The sequence below is a fragment of the Bos taurus genome, chromosome 15 (genome assembly GCF_002263795.3).
Source record: "Bos taurus isolate L1 Dominette 01449 registration number 42190680 breed Hereford chromosome 15, ARS-UCD2.0, whole genome shotgun sequence".
Lineage (NCBI taxonomy): Eukaryota > Metazoa > Chordata > Mammalia > Artiodactyla > Bovidae > Bos > Bos taurus.
The window spans coordinates 33,557,652-33,579,493 of NC_037342.1; the positions used below are offsets into that span (position 1 = coordinate 33,557,652).

At 41.0% G+C, this 21,842-nt stretch overlaps 1 protein-coding gene across 4 annotated transcripts in view; it reads left to right on the plus strand.

Annotated features, from left to right (window-relative positions):
- JHY (junctional cadherin complex regulator) overlaps window positions 1-21,842 on the plus strand; it is an 82,082-nt gene that overhangs the window by 54,970 nt on the left and 5,270 nt on the right. For all 4 annotated transcript variants that reach the window (XM_059874968.1, XM_059874967.1, XM_024975533.2 and 1 more), the window contains 2 exon segments: window positions 4,130-4,791; window positions 10,178-10,472. In XM_059874968.1, coding sequence (XP_059730951.1) covers window positions 4,130-4,791; window positions 10,178-10,472 — 957 coding nt within the window.

Sequence of the window (21,842 nt, forward strand, 5' to 3'; positions counted from 1 at the left end):
CACAACTGAGTGACTAACACTTTCACATGCTAGAAAGGATAAGAAACTAGAGATATAGGACCAGAAAAAGAAAGGTGATATGCTGGAAACAAGGTCCCTGAGACCATTTAAGCCTGTGTATTTTCACTTTAAAAATACCAAGAACTGATGGTCATTCTCATTATTTTCTGTATAAGGCCTTACCCATGCTTGACATCTTTATCTCGAGTAATCCATTGTCCTTTACCTGTCCATGAGGTTCTATCACCCTGAATTGTTTTGTGCTCTCCTGTGAATCTTTTCCAGATCCCATTTCTGTTGTGTACTCAGAAATGTACAGAATACTTAGCCAAGAGTCGGAGCCCAGGGGGCCAGTGTAAGAGGGCACACTTTCACCTGCAGAAGAACCTTCCCAGGAGAGAAGCATGTGGTCAAAAGGAAAAGACGAACGTTCCCCGGTTAAGGAAGGCTTCAAAGGGATGAAATAGGATGTTTTCCTTCTTCTCTCTAAAATAACTCTTGCCTCTCTAGATAAGAAATGACGGTGTGAAAGATATGCAGCATCTTTGACTTGTTAACGTCAAAGTTCTCGTAATCCCACCCTAAGTTATCTTTCCACCTTTCCAAAGAGCTATTCATCAGGTTTTGCCTCCAATGCTTTCAGCAGAACTATGATGCATTTATTCATCCAAACACAAAAAATTAGAGCCAGTTAATGTCTTCTCTAAATTTTATTAATATTATTGGATGGAATGTATAACCCAAAGAATATGTGTTTTGTTGTTAAGAAATACAGCACACTTGGAGAACAGATGTAGAGAATGGACCTGTGGCCACAGTGGGGGAAGGAGAGGGTGGAACAAATTGAGAAAGTAGCACTGACATTTACAGACTACCCTGTGTAAAGCAGATAGCTAGTGGGAAGCTACTACAGAGCACAGGGAGCCCAGCCTGGTGCTCTGTGATGACCGAGAGGGGCAGGATGAGGGGTGGGTGGGAGGGAGGCGACATACATATGTATAGTTATGATTGATTTGCGATGTTGTACAGCAGAAACCAACACAACATTGTAAAGCAATTATCCTCCAATTAAAAATAAAATAATAAAAAAGACAACACAAACTTCAGAGCTAATCTTGGAGTCCAGGCATAGCCCTCAGGACTCTAGGGTTGATCAGGGTGGTTGAGAATAAGAATGGCTTTTGTTTTAAAGCAGATGAACATTCCGCTTTTGCTGAGATCGAAGTGTGCATTCTCCCCTCTGCTTATATCATGTAAACCGGAAAGTCATGAAAAAGACAGTCAGCTGCTGCCCTTCTCAGGGTTGGTGGCAAACTTCCCTTGGATGGCACAATACGGAGGAGCATTAAAAACTGAGTACAGATCTTACTAAGAAGCTATCATCCTAGCATCAGGCATCAGGAGACTCTGGTGCTAATGTCCCAGCCACAGGACTCTGCTCTGTGTGTGCTGGAAAAACCTACTGCCATTAAGCAGTTATTCTGAGTGCATGTAGTCTGGACTGATTGTGAGTGTTGCTGACAAAAGAATCCCAGGGAGAGGGGGATGCAGTAGAGGATTTCAGTGCTGATGGAGATTAAATAGCCTGAGAATGGCTTTGTATATTAACTTCAGGGAACTCAGGTCTTGCCCTAAAGAGTGACACCTGATGCCTCAATTGTAGGTAATACATCTTTAGTAAACCTCAGATTTCAAGTAGGCTGCTCGGAAGGTGAGACAAATCACATCCAGCCCGTAAATGTCTTTCTTTACGGAGACTGAAATGCCATCCCTGGGTACTCACATTTACATGAATAGCAGATTTAACACTTGAGACAATTGAAGTTTCTCACGAAATGATGAGTCCTTGGCCTTGTTGACAAAGTGCCCCATGAAGAGCACTGCTGTCGTCTGAACTGTCAGCAGAAAAGGTATAATGTGATTAAGACCAAGTGGTAAGCCAAGACTTTGGGTCTGGTACTCATTGGTGGAATGACTTCGGGTCATTTCTCATTGGTGGAAATGAGAGAGAACTGGACCAAGCACAGTCAGATGGTAGCAGAAGAAGAACTCCTGGTCACTTATTTTTCCAGCAGTTAAAAAGCTGAACAAACATGGATGGACCTAGAGATTAGCATACTAAGTGAAGTCAGGAAGACAGATACCATCTGATACCAGTCACATGTGGAATTTAAAATATGTCACAAATGAACTAATCTATGAAACAGAAACAGACTCACAGACACAGAGAACAGACTTGAGGTTGCCAAGAGGGAGGAGGAGTGGAGGGATGGCTGGGGAATCTGGGATTAGCAGATGCAAACTGTCATAGATAGGGTGGATAAACAGCAAGGTCTTACACTGTATAGTACAGGTAACTATATTCTTGTGATAAACCAGAATGGAAAAGGATATTTAAAAGCATGTATATATGTATATGAGTCATTTTGCTGTACAGCAGAAATTGACACAACATTAAAAGTCAACAAAAAAGGCTAAACAAATACTGAAAAGAATAACATCAGCATCAGTAAATATCTATAGATCATCGCAAAAGTGGATCTTACTTGACCTTCAAGAACAGTGATAATAGCCATAAAAAGAGCCACTGTGTTTCATGAACACACCTGTAAGAGTGTAAAATAATTTTCTTCTGGATGCATTACAAGCAAGGATGTTCTTAGGCTGTGCACTGGCAGAGCTTTCTTGCCCACATTGTGTCCATGCAGCTCAGTATACTGCATGGAAGGAAGGACCCTTTCAATTGAAATACAGAGAAGGAAGTTTTTCTTTTTTGGACACTGCAGGTAAAAACTTTAAGGAGCTAATCAGAACAATCTTCTAGAAAGTTCAAAATCTAAGGAGAACGTACTCTAAATTTCAAATTATAAGTCACTCTTACATGAAAATCTGATATGAGAATTTTATATATTACTATTTTAAATTCAAAAATCTCAACCTTATTATAATGAGATATCATGAGAAATAGAATGGCACTAAATGATATTATACAAGAGTAGTATTACACAGTAGTAGTATATTTTACAGGAGTCTTGGCAATTATATCAAACAAGTGAAATATCCCTAAAACAATTTGAGCAAAAACATGATTTATTCATTTCAAGGTTTTTTTTTCTTGAACAATCTGTGTAACTTGCACTTTTTCGATTAACCTTGCAGAGATACAGGCCACAGAGGCTTTTTATATGTGTGTTCAGATGGGAAGAAATATGTTGCAGTTGCACAGCACATGGGGGCATATGGTTCTCTGACTGTTTTCAGTAAGCATATAATCATTCTTTCCAGAGGCCTCTTAACTCAGCTAGTTTTTCACAGAGTAATGAGTGCTTTATTCCTTGGGAAATATGTCTAAATGGCTTAGTGCAATATAGTTACATAGTGTATCTATTATACCAGGAGTACATTGTGTTGTTACAAGACTTTGGAAAGCATAAAGACTGTTCTGAAATTGAAATATTTCCCCCAGATGTTTGATTGCCTAAGTACAGGCTATATTAAGGAACAGAAGCAAAACAACCCTTGTGGTTTCACAGATGTCCCATCACCATGCAGACTCTTTTATAATCCTCTGAATAAAATCTAATTTGTTTCATCTGGTGAAGAGGTCATTTCTGGCTTCTGACCTATATGACTAAGATCTGATAATGTGAATTGTATTTCATACTAAACTTGTATTTAGTGGGTAAAGTAAATCGTTGATGTTCTTTCTGGTTGAGATTTTTAATATTTTTCTTAGTTAAGACAAATGTGCGTATTTTGATGCTGATTTGCACTTCCTCTGTATGCAGCTCTTTAGAGAAAAAGCTGCTTTCTCCCCCTATGTGGTAATACTTCATTTTACAACATTTTAAGTCAAAGACTTGCCCTTAATATAATGCCCTTTCTAAGCTATTTTTTTTTCTAGAAAATTCATAATCTGAAATTGCCAAGAGGAAGCATTCAGCTAATCACCCTCTCGTTACCTGAAATGAGGAAAGCCCCCTGTGTTCTCTTTATCTCCTTTCAATCCCATGATCACCTTTCTAGAAGTCTCAAAACTCCCAGTTTGAGAAACACTAAAATTTTTGTCTTTTAACTTTACATTAAATTCAGTCTTTTAACTTTACATTAACAAAAAATATCTTTTTAGGATTACCAGGAACACTGGTCTCAATATGAACATGAAAAGTCAAGCAGTGGACCCAGAGGTCAATCTTCGGAAACAACCAATGGCCAGCAACCTTCCAGAAAACCAGCCAAGCACAAGATTCGAAAACAGCGTAGACACCGGCATGGCCCAAAGTCTTTGGTGACTGAAGAGCTGGTTGTCAGTCAAGGAAACCAGAATAACACTCCCAGACATCAGCAAAACCCAAATAAGCCTATTGATACTGAAGTAACACAGGAAACAGTTGTGATTATGAATGCCACCAACGATGATTTACAATACTCAAGTGTACTGAGAAGCCAGGATCCCACAGTAACCTCCAATCAATATGCTCCACTACACCAGATTTCTGACAAAGTATTATATAAAAATCCTGCCAGGTATTACCCAGTGACGAATGCTAATAGAGAAAGAGGACACAACGACCAAGAAGAGAAAAGGTTTTCCTACCAGCAGCTACACATCGACACTCTATCCGATATGCACTTGAACTACCTTCATGAACTTAACAAGAAACACCCATCAGGTAGCCAGAAAGGCTCTCAGTCTGTTTCTAACATAAACAGGCAAGCATCAACCGAAAAGAAGAAGCAACCCAAACTGGCTTATACAGAGACCAAGTATAAGAACTTAGAAATATTATGGTAAGAATTCCCTGTTGTCAGGTGGTTTTCTGGAGAAATGAGAGGCTAGAAGAGGGAGGGATGGGATGCTGGACGGAGGGGTGGGTTCATGACAGTGGTCAGGCAAGAGGAGAAATTCACCTAACAGCGTCCTTGGCTCTGGCCTTCTACCTAAAATAGTCCACTTTTCATGTATTTATTTTCTTCTTCCCTGTCTCTAGCTTTTCCACTGTAGTTAAACCAGAGACTAGTGGGGAGAAGGACAGAGGGACCCTATCAAAAAAGATACAGTTAAAAAAAAAAAAGATACAGTATATCTTGAGAACTGCAAGTAATATTTGGAGGAAACAAATTATCTCCAACCCTGTAATGGTCAATCTTAAGAAAATAATCTAAAATGCAGAAAAAATTATGTATGTGCAAAAATATCACCATTTACAGAAATGACAATCATTGAATAAAGAAATGTTTAAGTAAATTATATTAAATATCATGGAATTATTTAAATGGGCTTCCTTGGTAGCTCAGACTGTAAAGATTTCACCTTCATTTTCCTCTGGGGAAGGGAATAGCTACCCACTCCAGTATTCTTGCCTGGAGAATCCCATGCACAGAGGAGCCTCGCATGCTACAGTCCATGGGGTTGCAAAGAGTCAGACATGACTTAGTGACTGAAAAACAATACACCCTTTAAAATTATGCTTCTATAGGAAGAAAATGTTGTTATTGTTGTTTAGCTGCTAAGTCATGTCTGACTCTTGGCCACCCCCACGGACTATGGCCCACCAGGCTTCTCTGTTCATGGGATTCTCCAGGCAAGAATACTGGAGTGGGCAGCCATTTCCTCCTCCAGGGGATCTTCCCCACTCAGGGATCAAACTCTTATCTCCTGCATTGCCAGGTGGATTCTTTACCACTGAGTCACCTGGGAAGTCCTTATAGAGAGAAAATAGTGAGGTACAAAATTTTACCTAAAAGAGTATGAGCTTCACATAGTGTTAAAATGTACACAGAAGATGGAAAATCATCCAAAACATCAATAATGTTTTCCTCTGGCAAAAGAGTTTGGGATTATTTTTAATTTCTTCTTTATATATTCTGAGCTGTCTAAATTCCCTACAATGTATATGCATTACTTCTGTAATTAGAAAAATGAAAAGTTATTTTTAAAATCAAGGGGATTTCTTGATGTCATTCAATCAAATGTATTTATTACACGCCTGACACAACCGAATATAGGACTGAAATGTTATAGAAGATACAAAAGTAGTATGATGCATGGGAACCCTCAAGGAGCTTATTTTCAAAGTAGACAGACAATTTTAACACGTATGAATTAATCAGCAGACATTTCAGTGCTCCACCTGGAGGTGTGGAATGTACATTTAACAAGATTCAGAATTCACTTCCTAGAAGAGATAGTGATAGATAGATAGCAGGCATTTTTGTCTTTTTTTTCCTGACTTTAGATGGAGTGCTTCTAACATTTTGCCATTAAAAATATTTAATTTTTAGTACTTAGGGAGATATAGAGGAAACGTCATATTTTTTTGCAAAAATCTATCATAAATAGATGCTTAATGTTATCAAATACTTTTTCTGCATCAATTGAAAATTTTTCTCCTTTAATTCTTTAATGTGGCTAAATGTATTAACAGATTTTCTACCCTTCCACCAACCTTTTACTCCTAGGACAATCCCACCTTGTCATACTATTTTAATAAACTGCTTGATTTGATTTGTTAATGCTATTTAGGATTTAACATTCACATGTAGGAAGTGAGACTGGCTTAAAATTCTCCAATCTGTCACTGGCCTTGTCTGGATGTGTTATCAATTATACTAAGATTATACCAGCCTTAGAATAATTCCCTCATTTCACATCCTCTGGGATACACAATTGGAACTGTCCCTTGAAAGTTACATAGAATTTTTCAGTAAATCTATTTAGTTCACATGTGTTTTTTTTGTTTGGCCTTTCTTTTGTTGTTTGTGGGCAAATTTTAAACTTTAGACTACTTATATTTTTTGTGATACTCAAATCTTATTTCCACTATCTTAATTTGTCCTAACCACCCTACTTTTTTCTAATATCATCTTTAAAAAAAAAATATTATCTATTAAACTGATAGAACTTTGTTACCTTTCCCCTCTACTGATTTAGAAATGCATATTTTCTTTCTATTCTCTTTTTTTTTTAACTTACATACTTAACTAGTCTAGTGTTAAATTAATATTTCTATTATCCTGCAGACACGTTCAAAATCATTGGATTGTTCTAATCCAGTCACCCTTTGTGTCATACATACTCTTCTCATTCAGCATCTTATATCTCCTAATTGCTGTTTTATTATTGTTGGATAGAGTCCATGCTGTTTTAGATTTAACTGATTGTTTGTTAATGTCTTTGCTTTCCATCTTTCTCCCATTTCACTCTTCCTTCTTCAAGTAGATCCTTCAGAAGTTCTTTCAGCAAGTACATTTCACTGGTAAACTTACCTGAAATTCCTTTACTTTATTCTCTTAAATTACTGTTTAACTCGGTAAAGAATTACACTCTTTGAAAAACACTGTTTCTCTATTTCCTGGCTTCTGTATTTCTTTGAAAAGACTTTTATCAATGTATTTATCATTCTTTTTGTCTTTTATTCTCTTGTTGGTTTTGCGGTCTCTCCTTTGCTTTTTGTTTTCAAGCTTCACTATGACGTATTTAATTTGAAATTTATAATCTTGCTTGTGACTTTTCTGGGCTTCCTAAATCTGAAGGTTCATCTTTTTCATAAATTCTGGAAAATCATCACACATCTTCCCTTTGAATAGTATGTCTCCCAAATTTGCTCTATTTTCCCTTCAGGAACACACAATAGATATATATTTGATCCTCTTATTCTAGACTCCATGTCTTTTTAACTGTTTCTTATTTCCCATCTCATATCTCTCTGTGCTTCTTTCTGAGAAATTTCCTGTTTATAAGTCTCTGGCTGTGTCCAATATGGTCTTTAACGTGTCCATTGGTTGTAAATTTCAGTGATGGTGCTTTTCATGTCTAGAACTTCTGTATGGTTCTGATTAAAACCTTCCTGTTGCTTTTTCAGAATATATCTCTCAGAGTTTGTGTTTCTTATTTCATGTCTTTAATCATTATACACATGCTTGCTTACAAATGCTTTCTAATATTCAGTTATCCTAAATTCTTAGAAATCTACTACTGCTTTGTATGTGAGTTTGCATGTGTGTCTGGACTCTCTTATTTGGTAGGTTATTTCCTTACATGTTCTAAAATTTTGGATTGTGAACTTATGTGTAACCACCTTATCTGTAGACACCTAGGCAGGTTTGGGTGGGGATGTATCCTTCCAGAGAACTTTTATTTCATACTCTTTTCCACTGTAATTTATTACAGGATACTGAATATAGTCACCTATGATATACAATGCTGTTTATACATTCTGTATACAATAGTTTGGGCCTTCCCTAGTGGCTTAGATGGTAAAGAACCTGCCTGGAATATGGGAGACCCAGGTTCAATCCCTGAGTTGGGAAGATCCCCTGGAGAAGGAAATGGCAACCCTCTCCAGCATTGTTGCTATGGACAGAGGAGCCTGGCAGGCTACAGTTCATGGGGTTGCAAAGAGTCAGACATGACTGAGTACAACTAACACATATAATAGTTTGCATCTGCTAGTCCCAAACTCCCAGTCCAAGCCTCCCCCCACCCCTTGGCATCCACAAGTCTGTCCTCTCTGTCTGTGGGTCTGTTCCTGTTTCATAGATAAGTTCATTTGTGTCGTATTTTAGATTCCACATATAAGTGATATGGTATTTGTCTCTCTCTTTCTGACTTACTTCATTTAGTATGATAACCTCCAGGTCCATCCACATAGCTGCAAATGGCATTCTTTCATTCTTTTCCATGGCTGAGTAATATTCCATTGTGTGTATGCACCATACCTTATTATCTGTTGATGGGCATTTAGGTTGTTTCCATGTCTTGGCTACTGTAAATACTGCTTCTATAAACATAGGGATGCATAGTTATCTTTTCAAATTATACTTTTGTCTGGAGATATGCCCAGGAGTGGAATTGCTGTGTCATATGGCAACTTTATATTCAGTTTTTTGAGCAATCTCTGTACTGTTCTCCATAGTGGCTGTACCAATGTACATTCCCACCAACAGTGTAGGAGGCTTCCCTTTTCTCCACACCCTCTCCAGCCTTTCTTATTTGTAGACTTTTTAATGATGGCCTTTCTGACTGATGTAAGGTAGTAGCTCATTGTCGTTTTGATTTGCATTTTTCCAGAGAACTTTAGTATCTGCTTCTGCCACCTACAGAGGTATCCTTCCTCCAGTATCATTTTTATGTTAATTTCTTGGTGTTGGAGTTCCATGATTATGTAGGTAAGGTAAATTTGAACCCCAAATATTGCCCCAAATTCCCAGGGAATTTTTTTCCCCCCTAGTTCAGAGCCTAGACAAAGATAGTGTTGCTCTGTTGTTTCTCAAGGCTGGTGAATGAGTTTTTTACTAATCTGCCTTTTTATTGAGGCTGTATCTCTTCAGGGCTTCCCTGGTGGCTCAGATAGTAAAAAATCTGCCTGCAATGCAGGAGACCTGGGTTCGAGCCCTTGGTCGCAAAGATCCCCTGGAGAATGGGATCTTCAAGGGTAAGAGCCTTAGTGTAGGTATCTCACTTCTGATTCCCTGCCCCACACAAGGCCAAGGTCTGACATATCTAAACCCAGTGTTAAATGGTAAAATGCAAGCACTTAGGTTCAAAATCCCCTCCAAGAGAGCTATAGCTTCAGCTCATCCAAAATCTGCTTTAGTTTTAGTTCCTGTTTAGTTTGTGGTCTTTGAAGATTCCCCATCTCTCTTACAATTATACAATTAAAAGGATATTTATTTAATTTAATACACCATATCCAGGTATTTTGTGGTGGGAAGGCCTTTGATTTTTCAGAATGGTGTTGTTTCCATTCTGAATGCAGTAAATGAAAGTTCTAAGTAAGAGCTAGAATATCCTAAAGAAAAAAATAGGACAATATGGATAATAATATACTTATGAAAAGATTAAACTAAAGGACATTAATTTGATTGTCATGCATGTTAAGTCCAGTCCACTTCAGTCAAGTCCTACTCTTTGCAACCCCATGGACTATAGCCCACCAGGCTCCTCTGTCCATGGGATTCTCCAAGCAAGAATACCGGACTGGGTTGCCACTTCCTCCTCCAGGGGATCTTCCCAATCCAAGGATGGAACCTGCATCTCTTATGTCTCCTGCATTGGCGGTGGGTTCTTTGGGAGTGGTAAATACAGTAAATCAATGGTTCATGAAGACTTTTATGCTAAGTCTTATGTATCTACATTTTAACAGATTTGTGCTTTTTTTGTTTTTCCTTTAAGGAAATTCCATTCCTCCTCTGAAGAACAACCTGCTAAGGCTTCCCCAGATTCCCGGCTCTCCCAGATAATGGAGCAGCATCAGCAAGCCCTGCTGCAGCTGACAGAGGTGCAGCCCCACGAAGGGGCCTCACCCGGCCTCACCCTTCCACCCATACTGCCAAGGGTGGAGAGTGAATCCCAACTCAGTTCAGAGAGAAGCCAAAGAAACCAAGTGAAAATCAGCCGCAGCAATTCTGAAAGCTATCTGTTTCAACTGGAAAAGGGGAAAAAGCATAGGAAAAGAAGCAGCATTAAGGTAATAACAGCATCTTACTTAACCTTCCATTTTGATAATACGCATGGTCCTTGACTTTCATTCTCCTTATCATAGGCCTGGAATAGGGATGCTCCTCTTCCTCCTCTTTCTCTTCTTCCTGCCCCAGTCCCCTAAGAACTCTTCCTTGACTCTCATCTCAACCTCAGCTCCTGCAGTAAAACACCCAGGACAGCCAATGACTGCACTTTTTTCTGAAATGTTTGCTTTACTGAGTTCTGTGTTTACTATAACTCGATACTATCTATAAGATTCATCATGGGGTGCGGGGTGGGGTGGGAGGGGGGTTCAAGAGGGAGGGGACATATGTATACCTTTGGCTGATTTATGTTGATGTATGGCAGAGACCAATATAACACTGTAAAGCAATTAGCCTCCAATGAAAATATTTTTAAAACAACAAAAACATTCACCATCATTAGCACCTTTGTGCACTGAAGTCTTCCCCATCGGGTCTGCTTTGCTAAATAAAGGAAATGGGGGTGGGAGGCAAAAAAGGAAGGTTTCCAGGAAGAAATGAAGGAGTCTTTTTATGTCCTTTATGTTTCTCCACTGTTCCAAATAAAAACTCCTCAGGAGAGACCACTTGTTTTCTAGTGTCAAATAGTAAGGGAAAAAGCTGGAAAATGCTTTAAGGGGCAACAGGGAAAGACCTGGTTGGAAGATGGGCCCTCCCAGGAACAGACTCTGAAATGGAGATTTATGAGCTGGAGCCCTCCTCCAGAACCACCCCTGGGAGGGAGGGAGCAGGCAGGGCCGGGCGAGGGAGAGGCGGCAGCTTTGAGGCTGAAAGTGGAAGCTTCAGCCAAGCCCACGAGGGTTCTGAAGCTGGGATGGCCCTTCAGAGGCAAGGCACCAGCTGTACCCTGACACGGATCAGCCACTGGCTGTTGCCCGTCTGTGGGGAAGGGTAGTAACTTTGGGCACGGCTCCTGTGGGCTACTACTTTGTTACTTTGGTAGTAACTTTGGGCTACTCCATCTGGGTGAGGGCAGTTCTCAGGGAGGGACTCGACTGTGAGCCACGGAACACAACACTCAGCAGCTGGGGGCACAAGAGTCTGGTTCCAGGGGAGCGTCCACTCTCAGGCAGATTTAGGGAGCCATCCTCAGTTCAACTCAACACATAGGTTGAGGACATATGTGTCCTTCCAGGACCCGGAGTCAGGTGCTGGGGGATGTATAGTGAACGAGCAGCAGGAGTGGACAATTACCTGGAACTGGGGAAGGCATGCAGGCACGTGGCTTCAGTATCATATTGAAATAAAAAAGAGAGATACAGGGTGAACACGGAGCACCAAGGGGGCACACATCCCCACCTGGGGGTCATGCAGAGTTTCACGGGTGATCGTGAGTTGTCTCAGAGGACGTTCATGAATTAACAGAAGAAGAAAGATTGAAAGCATTTCAGGCAGAGGGACCAGCGTGAGCAAATATTCTGAAGCGCGCGAGAACACAAAGCATGCTGGGAACTGAAGCAATTCAAGGCTGCTGTCACTCAAACTGGGGCTTCCCTGGTGGCTCAGACGGTAAAGAAGTGGGCATGGCAACTCATTCCAGAATTGTTGCCTGGAGAATCCCATGGACAGAGGAGCCTGGCAGGCTACAGTCCACGGGGTTGCAGAGAGTCGGACACAACTGAGCGACTAAGCACAGCGCAGTCCCTCAAAACTAGGAGGCCTGAATGTTCAGAGATGACAGTGGAGAAATAGGTGAGGGAGTTGAGGGGGTTGGGTAGGTCTGCCAGTATCTTGCTTGTCATTGATGGAAGAAGGGCTCTAATCTCTAGGCTGGAGGGTAGAGGTGCGGGTTGGCGGGAGGCACTGAAGAATTTTAACCACAATAGGCTTAGTCTTTTTATTTTATGGGATTAACATTGACCTTTTTTTCTGTTCGTAATTGTTCATATTTTCTGATTTTTTTTTTTTTTTGGAACTGAGCATGCATTACTTTTATAACCAGAAGGTTAATAAAACAACTGAAGAGAAGAGATGAGACAAAAAGGGCTAGGGTGAAAAATTGGGGTATAGTCACAAGACATCAAAAGATATGAATGAAAAGTTTCATGTCAAAGACATTCAAATAAGGTGACAGTTTTAATTAGAATGGTTTGCATCCTTAGCATTTCTTGAGTTCAGAGGGAAGAAATACTTTTCAATGAAGTATTACTTCATTGAAATTGAAAAGAAATACTTTTCAATAAAGGTCTCTGTAAAAACCAGGCTTTCATTTATTCTTTCTCTATTGCTTATGTTTTTCTGTCCTCCATTTATTATTAACCAGTTATATTTCCCAAGTAACTATTCTATTACTAGTCCTGCTTCAGATACATTATCAGATTCAATATCAGGAACAGGGATAATATGCTTTACAGTCAAATATGAGGAATTTCAGTCATGGGTGGTTAATTGAGGGCTTTATTTCTCTTCTGTTTTATTGTGCTTTTGATGATGTTATTGCTCATTAGTCTGTTTTCTGGTGTGTGGATAAGTGAAAAGATACAGACACAAAATTAAGTGTCAGTTCAGTCACATACTGATCAAATGAGGGTCTTGCAAAGAAATTACAGTAAGTCCCCTGACACGTTAGCTGCTCATTTTTGGCCAGAATGTGTATGTGTTCATCAGATGATTTATGGATTAACAGATAGCTAGTGGTTTAAATGGCTCTTTCCCTTAGTCAGCAGTTTACATGGAAACACTAAAGCATGTGATGACAAAACTGAAGGTGGTTTTCTGGTTAGCAGTAATCAGATTTAGAACCTTATTCTTAGCCTCTGTAGTAGAGAGCTAGATCCTACTAACATTCCTTTTTATTTTTATTATTTATTTTTTTAATTTAATTGGAGGCTAATTACTTTACAATATTGTGGTGGTTTCTGCCATACATTCACATGAATCAGCCATGGGTGTACATGTGTTCCCCATCCTGAACCCCACTCCCACCTCCCTCCCCATCCCATCCCTCAGGGTCATCCCAGTGTACCAGCCGTGAGCACTCTGTCTCATGCATTGAACCTGGACTGGCGATCTGTTTCACATATGATAACATACATGTTTCAATGCTATTCTCTCAAAATATCCCACCCTTGCCTTCTCCCACAGAGTCCAAAAGTCTGTTTTTTACATCTGTGTCTATTTTGCTGTCTCACATATAGGATCATCGTTACCATCTTTCTAAATTCCATATATACGTATTAATATACTGTATTGGTGTTTTTCTTTCTGACCTACTTCACTCTGTATAATAGGCTCCAGTTTCATCCACCTCATTAAAACTGATTCAAATACATTCTTTTTAATAGCTGAGTAATATTGTATATATGTACCACAGCTTTCTTATCCATTCATCTGCCAATGGACATCTAGGTTACTTCCATGTCCTGGCTATTGTAAACAGTGCTGTGCTAAACATTGGGGTACATGTATCTCTTTCAGTTCTAGTTTCCTCTGTGTGTATGCTTGGCAGTGGGACTGCTGGGTCGTAAGGCAGTTCTATTTCCAGTTTTTTAAGGAATCTCCACACTGTTCTCCATAGTGGCTGTCCTGGTTTGCATTCCCACCAACAGTGTAAGAGGGTTCCCTTTTCTCCGCACCCTCTCCAGCATTTATTGTTTGTAGACTTTTTGATAACAGCCATTCTGACCAATGTGAGATGGTACCTCATTGTGGTTTTGATCTGCATTTCTCTGATAATGAATGATGTTGATCATCTTTTCATGTGTTTGTTAGCCATCTGATGTCTTCTTTGGAGAAATGTCTGTTTAGTTCTTTGGCCCATTTTTTGATTGGGTCATTTATTTTTCTGGAATTGAGCTGCAGGAGTTGCTCATATATTTTTGAGATTAGTTGTTTGTCAGTTGCTTCATATGCTATTATTTTCTCCCATTCTGAAGGCTGTCTTTTCACCTTGCTTAGAGTTTCCTTCGTTGTGCAAAAGCTTTTAAGTTTAATTAGGTCCCATTTGTTTATTTTTGCTTTTATTTCCATTACTCTGGGAGGAGGGTCATAGAGGATCCTGCTATGATTTACATCAGAGAGTGTTTTGCCTATGTTTTCCTCTAGGAGTTTTATAGTTTCTGGTCTTACATTTAGACCTTTAATCCATTTTGAGTTTATTTTTGTGTATGGTGTTAGAAAGTGTTCTAGTTTCATTCTTTTACAAGTGGTTGACCAGTTTTCCCAGCACCACTTGTTAAAGAGATGGTCTTTTCTCCATTGTATATTCTTGCCTCCTTTGTCAAAGATAAGGGGTCTATAGGTGCGTGGATTTATCTCTGGGCTTTCTATTTTGTTCCACTGATCTATGTTTCTGTCTTTGTGCCAGTACCATACTGTCTTGATGACTGTAGCTTTATAGCATAGCCTGAAGTCACGCAGGTTGATTCCTCCAGTTCCATTCTTCTTTCTCAAGATTGCTTTGGCTAGTCAAGGTTTTTTGTATTTCCATACAAATTGTGAAATTATTTGTTCTAGCTCTGTGAAGAATACTGTTGGTAGCTTGATAGGGATTGCATTAAATCTATAGATTCTTTTGGGTAGTATACTCATTTTCACTATATTGATTCTTCCAATCCATGAACACGGTATATTTCTCCATCTATTTGTGTCCTCTTTGATTTCTTTCATCAGTGTTTTATAGTTTTCTATATATAGGTCTTTTGTTTCTTTAGGTAGCTTTATTCCTAAGTATTTTATTCTTTTCGTTGCAATGGTGAGTGGAATTGTTTCCTTAATTTCTCTTCCTGTTTTCTCATTGTTAGTGTATAGGAATGCAAGGGATTTCTGTGTGTTAATTTTATATCCTGCAACTTTACTATATTCAGCTTAGCCTTTTTAGAAAGACTGTTCTGGCTATGTCGTGCAGAGCACACCAGGAATAGGGGGTCATGAGCTAAAAACTCATGTGGGAGCCTCAGAAAAAAAGGAAAGGGTGACCTTAAAGAAAACAAGGGAAAGTAGACTAGAATGACAGTTCTGTATTACAGAGAAGGAAAGGAAGACTGGCTTGCTGTGTCCTCCTAAGAGAGGACCTCAGAGGTTGATGGACATGAAACACCTCAGCCCACTGCCACAGCCTCCACCCAAGAGCCCACACAGCCCAGGTCTTCAGCTTGCTCACAACCCAGGGTCCTTACCACCACCCCTTCCTATACCCCCACCCAAGGGCTCCTTGAGCTCCTTGTCTGACCTTCCCTCACATCCTCTGTCCTAATTCTTACCCAGGCCATGGAGACCACTACCAGTTGTTTGGAGCTGGGATAATCCCCAGTTTTACTGTATTAAGAAGAAATGTGTTCCTGGGACCATCAGTAACTTATTTTTCCACCAAAACATCATTATATGCTTAGGTTACATTACAGTTAGGTTCTGAGGTACAATTAGTACTGTTTTCAAGTACTTCATAAACAGAATAGAGTTTGTAGGAAGCCAGACACCATGTGTATTATTACTTCTATGGGGAAATGTATTCAGAGCTTAGGAACCAGCACATTCTCAAGATGAGGATGCCCTGTCCCTCTAGAACTTATGAGTTATCAGAGCCTAAGAAAGAGTTCAAACACACCACTTTGGATGAGAACCTTCTGGGTTAGGGTTCCTACCAACTGTGGATTATTTTAGCTCAATTTCTAGTGAGCAGGGATCAGTGGAAGTCACACACTTGGCCATTTCTAAATTTCCATCACCTAATCTCTGCATAACTTGGCAAGTTATTAATTCACCTGAGCCCCTAGTTCCCCATTTGTGCAATTAGAGTTGTTATTTTGGTAGATTTCATTTGACAGTTAAATGAAATACCATATTAAAACCTTAGCTTGTTATTGTTGTTTTAGTCACTAAGTCATGTTCAACCCCATGGACTGTAGCCTGCCAGGCTCCTCTGTCCATGGGATTCTCCAGGCAAGAATACTGGAGTGGGTTGCCATTTCCTCCTCCAGGGAATCTTCCTGACCCAGGGATCAAACCCCTGTCTCCTGCATCTCCTACACTTGCAGATGGATTCTTTACCACTGAGCCACCAAGGAAACCCCAAAACCTTAGCTTAGTACCTAGTGAAGAATAGATGCAACTAGATGTTCATTTCCCTTCCCTTCCTTCTCCTCCTGTAGTCTGAATTTGCATTTTACCTGGGAGGGTAGAGGATAGGCCCAGGTAATGGTGGGTATCACCAGACATCTAAGATCTGGAAGAGAGGGAAGAGGAAGAAAGAGAACTTCCACTTACTGCTTCCCAAGCCCTCTTTAAACTTGGGAAATCCCTCTCCTCCTGCTCTCTCTAGGGGATGTTACAATCTTCTTGTGACCATTTTCTCCATCCAAGACCTTCAGCCTACATCCGACAAAGAAGCAGTCTTTGTCCGGAGAGCCATTCCAGAAGCTACAATGATTGAGAACCAAGCTATTTGTATAGGACAGCAGGTAGCCGGGGCCCCAGACACAGGACTCATTACCCAGATCAGGCCCATTTCCCAGTCAAAACAAATCTCTTGGTCTCCAAGGGAATTGACTTGAATCACAGTAAAAATCTGAGGATTTGTCAAGATAATAGGCCTGAGCACCGTCCCTCTTCTCCTGGCAGTTGTATTGTGACTGATTTATGAATACTCAGCATTGTCCATGCCACTGAATCCAGACGTCAGGCAGTGAGAGATTAACCCAGCGCAAGGGATGACAAACAGTATAAGAATATCCACTGCGACCTGCACAGAATAACTGCCTAAGGAGTTCTCTGACAGCTGTGCAGAGCTGAGCCATAGTAATTAACTCGTGTGTTTGTTGTCACAGACAATCTGGGTATTGCTGCTCGACTGCTTCTAAGAAGAGGTTTATTTGGATTAAATTTAGTAACCGCAGAGCAAATTTCCTTCCCTTGCTGTTCCCCAGTATTGGAGACATTGTTTTCTATCCCATCACTAAGTAACTCTCTCACCCTTACACATCTGAGGAATGTTCTGGGGGAAAGTCCTGCAGTGTCCCCCCACATCGGGGCATGACCTCTCAGAGTTGACACAAGTCCTCCCGGGGACAGTTGATGTCATTTTCAGCTCAGGCAGCTCTTGCCCCAAGTTTACAGTAAAAGTCCGTCTTCTAGCTTGAAAAGCATGATGGATGGCTGGCAGAAACCTTCCACCAGGAAATCCTATGCCGAACTCTGCCAAAGTCATGACCCATGGACACCAGTTCCGAGGGGCTGGTCTGGCCTGGTCAGTCATCAACTAGAGCCAGAGCTGGCTAATGTCAGCCCATGGGCATCTCACACAAAGACTAGCGGTGAACCCCACTGGAGATTTGTTGAAAACGTGCTTTTATTTTCCTCATGTTTGGAGACCTAATGAGACTATATTGTTGATGTAATTTTAAAAAATTTGAGGGCATCACGCTGTCGTGACCCTTTGGTCTTGTAACAGCCAAAGAGAGGTAAATCAAAGTAAATTCTAGGGATTATTTGCTCATGACAGCCTTTTGAAGAGACAGAAAGTAGATTAGTGGTTGCCTAGGGCTGGAGGGAGAGAGGGGAGGGGAGTGATTGCTAATGGGTATGGGGTCTCTTTTTAGGATAATGAAAATGTTTTAAAACTGGATTGTGGTGACTCTTGCACAGCTTGATAGCTACACTAAAAACTACTGACTTGTACAACTTCAAATGGGTGAATGTGGTGGTGTGTGAATTTTATCTCAATAAAGCTGTTAAAAAGATTTTTGATGGAAAGGGATCAAACAAAATTACAGCACTGAGAACCAATCAAGATTACTTGAGGCTAACAAGTGAATCCAGGATTTTTCATTGCCGGTCACCCAGAACAAACTCTGTCAGGAGCCCTGGAGCTCCCTTGAGAAATGTCCCTTCTTATTTTCGCTGGCAGCAGCTCAGCCTGTCAAGGGGTCAGTGGCGTTTGGAGATGCCCCTTTCCGTCCACACTCTCTCTTTCGCGTCAGTCTGAGTACTGGACCCTCAGTTCTGTCTTCCTGTGACCGCCATGACGTCCAATCCAGGTGATATTAAGAACTTGGACGGGGCAGCAATAAGCAATTACTCATGCTTCACAATCTGTCTTTTGTGAATCGGTGGGATGATTAAGGCTAAGCTGCTTCAGACTAAGGCTGTGATTTCTAGGCACTAATCATTTCTTTCTCTCAGTTTTGGACAAATTGGATTTGTGACTTGGACACGAGTGGGTTCCCTCTTTTCTCATCTTTGATTTACTTTGGCAAATAGATATGCTGAAAACAGTGGCACAGGTGGCAGAGGCCAGGTAAAGAACAAATCCGCAGTTGCCAAGAATAGGATATCTGAGCTCATTTACCTACAACAAATCAGCAGAGGTTTTAAAATGTAATAATACTCAGTGTCATCAAGATCTGCACAAAAGGAGCATTCTTCTGCCTCCTCAACGGAAGTGTTCATGAATGGCCCTGAATACGTTCACAATTCTGTTTCAATAATCTCACTTCTCTTCAGAGAAGCGAAGAAATAATTCAGAAGTGAGAAGAGAAGAAATACTTGTGAAGAAATAATGAGTGGCCTACAAACAGTGCTCATCCCTGTGTGCATGTGCATGCGTGTGTCAGTCGCTCAGTTGTGTCCGACTCTGTGAGCCCATGGACTGTAGCCCACCAGACTCCTCTGTCCAAGGGATTTTTCAGGCAAGAGCACTGAAGTGGGTTGCCATTTCCTTCTCCAGGGGATGTTCCCAACCCAGGGATCTAACCCACGTTTCCTGCATTGCAGGTGGACTCTTACTGTCTGAGCCACCAGGGAAGTCCCCTCAGTTTTCAGATATTATAAAAAATTCTGTTGTTGGGGAGGAAATTGAGGCACACTGACCCCCTACCCCAGGCTTCTATTTGCCAGTCCAACATCTAGCATACACCCTCCTACTCTCCACCCCCAGCAGAATCAGCTGCACACAGACAGCCTTTTGCCGGGGGCAGGGTCTCAGGAGCCCATCTGGTGGCCTGTTCTGGGGGAGGCTGGCCAGGGTCAAGGGCTGTGGGTGGGGGAGCAGGAGGAGGGGTGTGGTTGGAGGAGCAGCTGCTGTGTGTGTGCATGGGGGGCAGTCAGTGCTGAATAGGGGACCCCAGCTGGGGTTCCACAATGATCTATACAGTCTATGGAATTCTCCAGGCCAGAATACTGGAGTGGGTAGCCTTTCCCTCCTCTAGGGGATCTTCCCAACCCAGGGATCAAACCCAGGTCTCCCACACGGCAGGCAGATTTTTTACCAGCTGAGTCACAAGGGAGGCCTGTGCTCCTCCCTAGGACACCTTAAATGTTCAACATTTGGAGAAAGCACTAAATAATTCAACTACAAAGAGACAATAGCATGTTAAACACAGAAAATATTCAGTGGCAGGGAAATACAGTGTCATGCTAACCTCAGTGAAAAATAAAATAATTTGTAGCATAGGGACAATTTTAGAAAAGTAGGAGCAAACACATCTAAGGGCAGGAAGCAGCTGTAGTGGTTTTTCTGGGTGATGACTCCATTCTCTTAAAGGAGATTTATGATTTTTAGGTGGCTTCAATGAACACTGTTTCTTCTATATACTTAACATTATTAATGTCCTAGTCATTTTAGTCCAAAGCCTTCTTTGACCCTGATGCTGGGAAAGATTGAGGGCAGGAGGAGAAGGGGGCAACAGAGGATGAGATGGTTGGATGGCATCACAGATTCAGCAGACATGAGTTTGAGTAAACTCTGGGAGAAGTGAAGGACAGGGAAGCCTGGTGTGCTGCCATTCATGGGGGTCGCAAAAAGTTGGACACAACTGAGCAACTGAACAACAACAAAGCCTTCTTTAAGAAAGGATCTTCTTTGATCTTTTAGGATTAGATGCACTGAAAGAGTTTTGACTATAAATGTCATTATATAATATAATGTTATATTAACATTCTAATAAGGCAAATACTATTTACAGAACTTTCATCCTTGCAGTGTAGAACTATTGCCTAAATGGCACATGACTTTGGCCCTTTGAAGCCCCAAGATGCACTACAAAAATTCTGTAGGACCATAGAAATATTGCCTTCAGCTACAAGCCATAGAATTGCTATTTACAACAACTCAAAAAATTATTGAGTTCATGCTTCTTACATATAGTTAATTCACAAGCAGGTGGTTGCACTGGTGGTTCCAGAGCTCAAAACATCAGAACCAGTATTTATGATTCTCTTGTTCTTTTTTCCCTTTCCTGGCCTTGAGACTGCTGTTAGCTCCAGAAATTACATCCATGTTCAAGACAAGATCAAAGGAAAGGGGAGGGGCTGTCGCAGTCTAAATAAAAGTTTTCCAAGATGCACCCTCTAGCTCACACCTCAAAGCCCAGAGCTCAGTGCTGGGATCTGGGGAAAAGAGAATTTGGCTCTAAGCCTGGGAAATAGCAATGGAGAAGCTAAGTGATCTGACCTCCAGGTAGTCAGTCAATAGTCCCTGTGAGTAGTAACAGTTGATCCATGTGTATATGTAAATTCACTGTTAAGATTTGAGAATTATATGCAGTAACTATATGATGAAATGTTCCATTTTTAAAGTCTCTTGACTATCTCTGCCAAATTCTCTCTTAGGAAAGAACACATTAGGTATAGTGTATATACCCACTCCAGTATTCTTGGGCTTCCCTTGTGGTAAATGTGGGAGATCTCGGTTCAATCCCTGGGTTGGAAAGATCCCCTGGACAAGGGAAAAGCTACCCACTCCAGTATTCTGGTCTGGAGAATTCCATGGACTGTATAATCCATGGGGCCACAGAGTCAGACTTGACTGAGCTACTTTCGCTTTCACTTTTCAATAATTAACAGGAACTTTCAACATTTAGAAAAATGCCTTGTCATTAGCATATAAATAGGTGGTACCATGTACAGTTCAGAACTGCCACCTCCACGGTACGGCTGTTTATTCTAAGCACCAATTTCGATGTGCCCCAAGATCACTACTGTCACCCAAACCATATCTTTGGCATCATCCTTCCTACCCTTCCCAGGTGGCACTAGTGGTAAAGAACCTGCCTGCCGGTGCAGGAGATGTTAGGAGACGGGGCTCAATCCCTGGCTTCGGACGATCCCCTGGAGGAGGGCATGGCAACCCACTCCAGTATTCTTGCCTCTGGAGAGTCCCAAGGACAGAAGAGTCTGAGGGGCTACAGTCCATAGAGTTGCAAAGAGTTGGACATGACTCAAGTGACCTAGCACGCATGCACCCTTCCCAAGGAAGACAACGAAAGGAGCTCACAAATTAAAGGACACGGTTTACCACAAGGGCATCTGCTGCAAATAACAAGTCAGATTTCCCGTCAAAAGCAGGAATTTGGGGAAAATCCCAATCTACCCCACAATCAGGAACACCTTAGTATTTT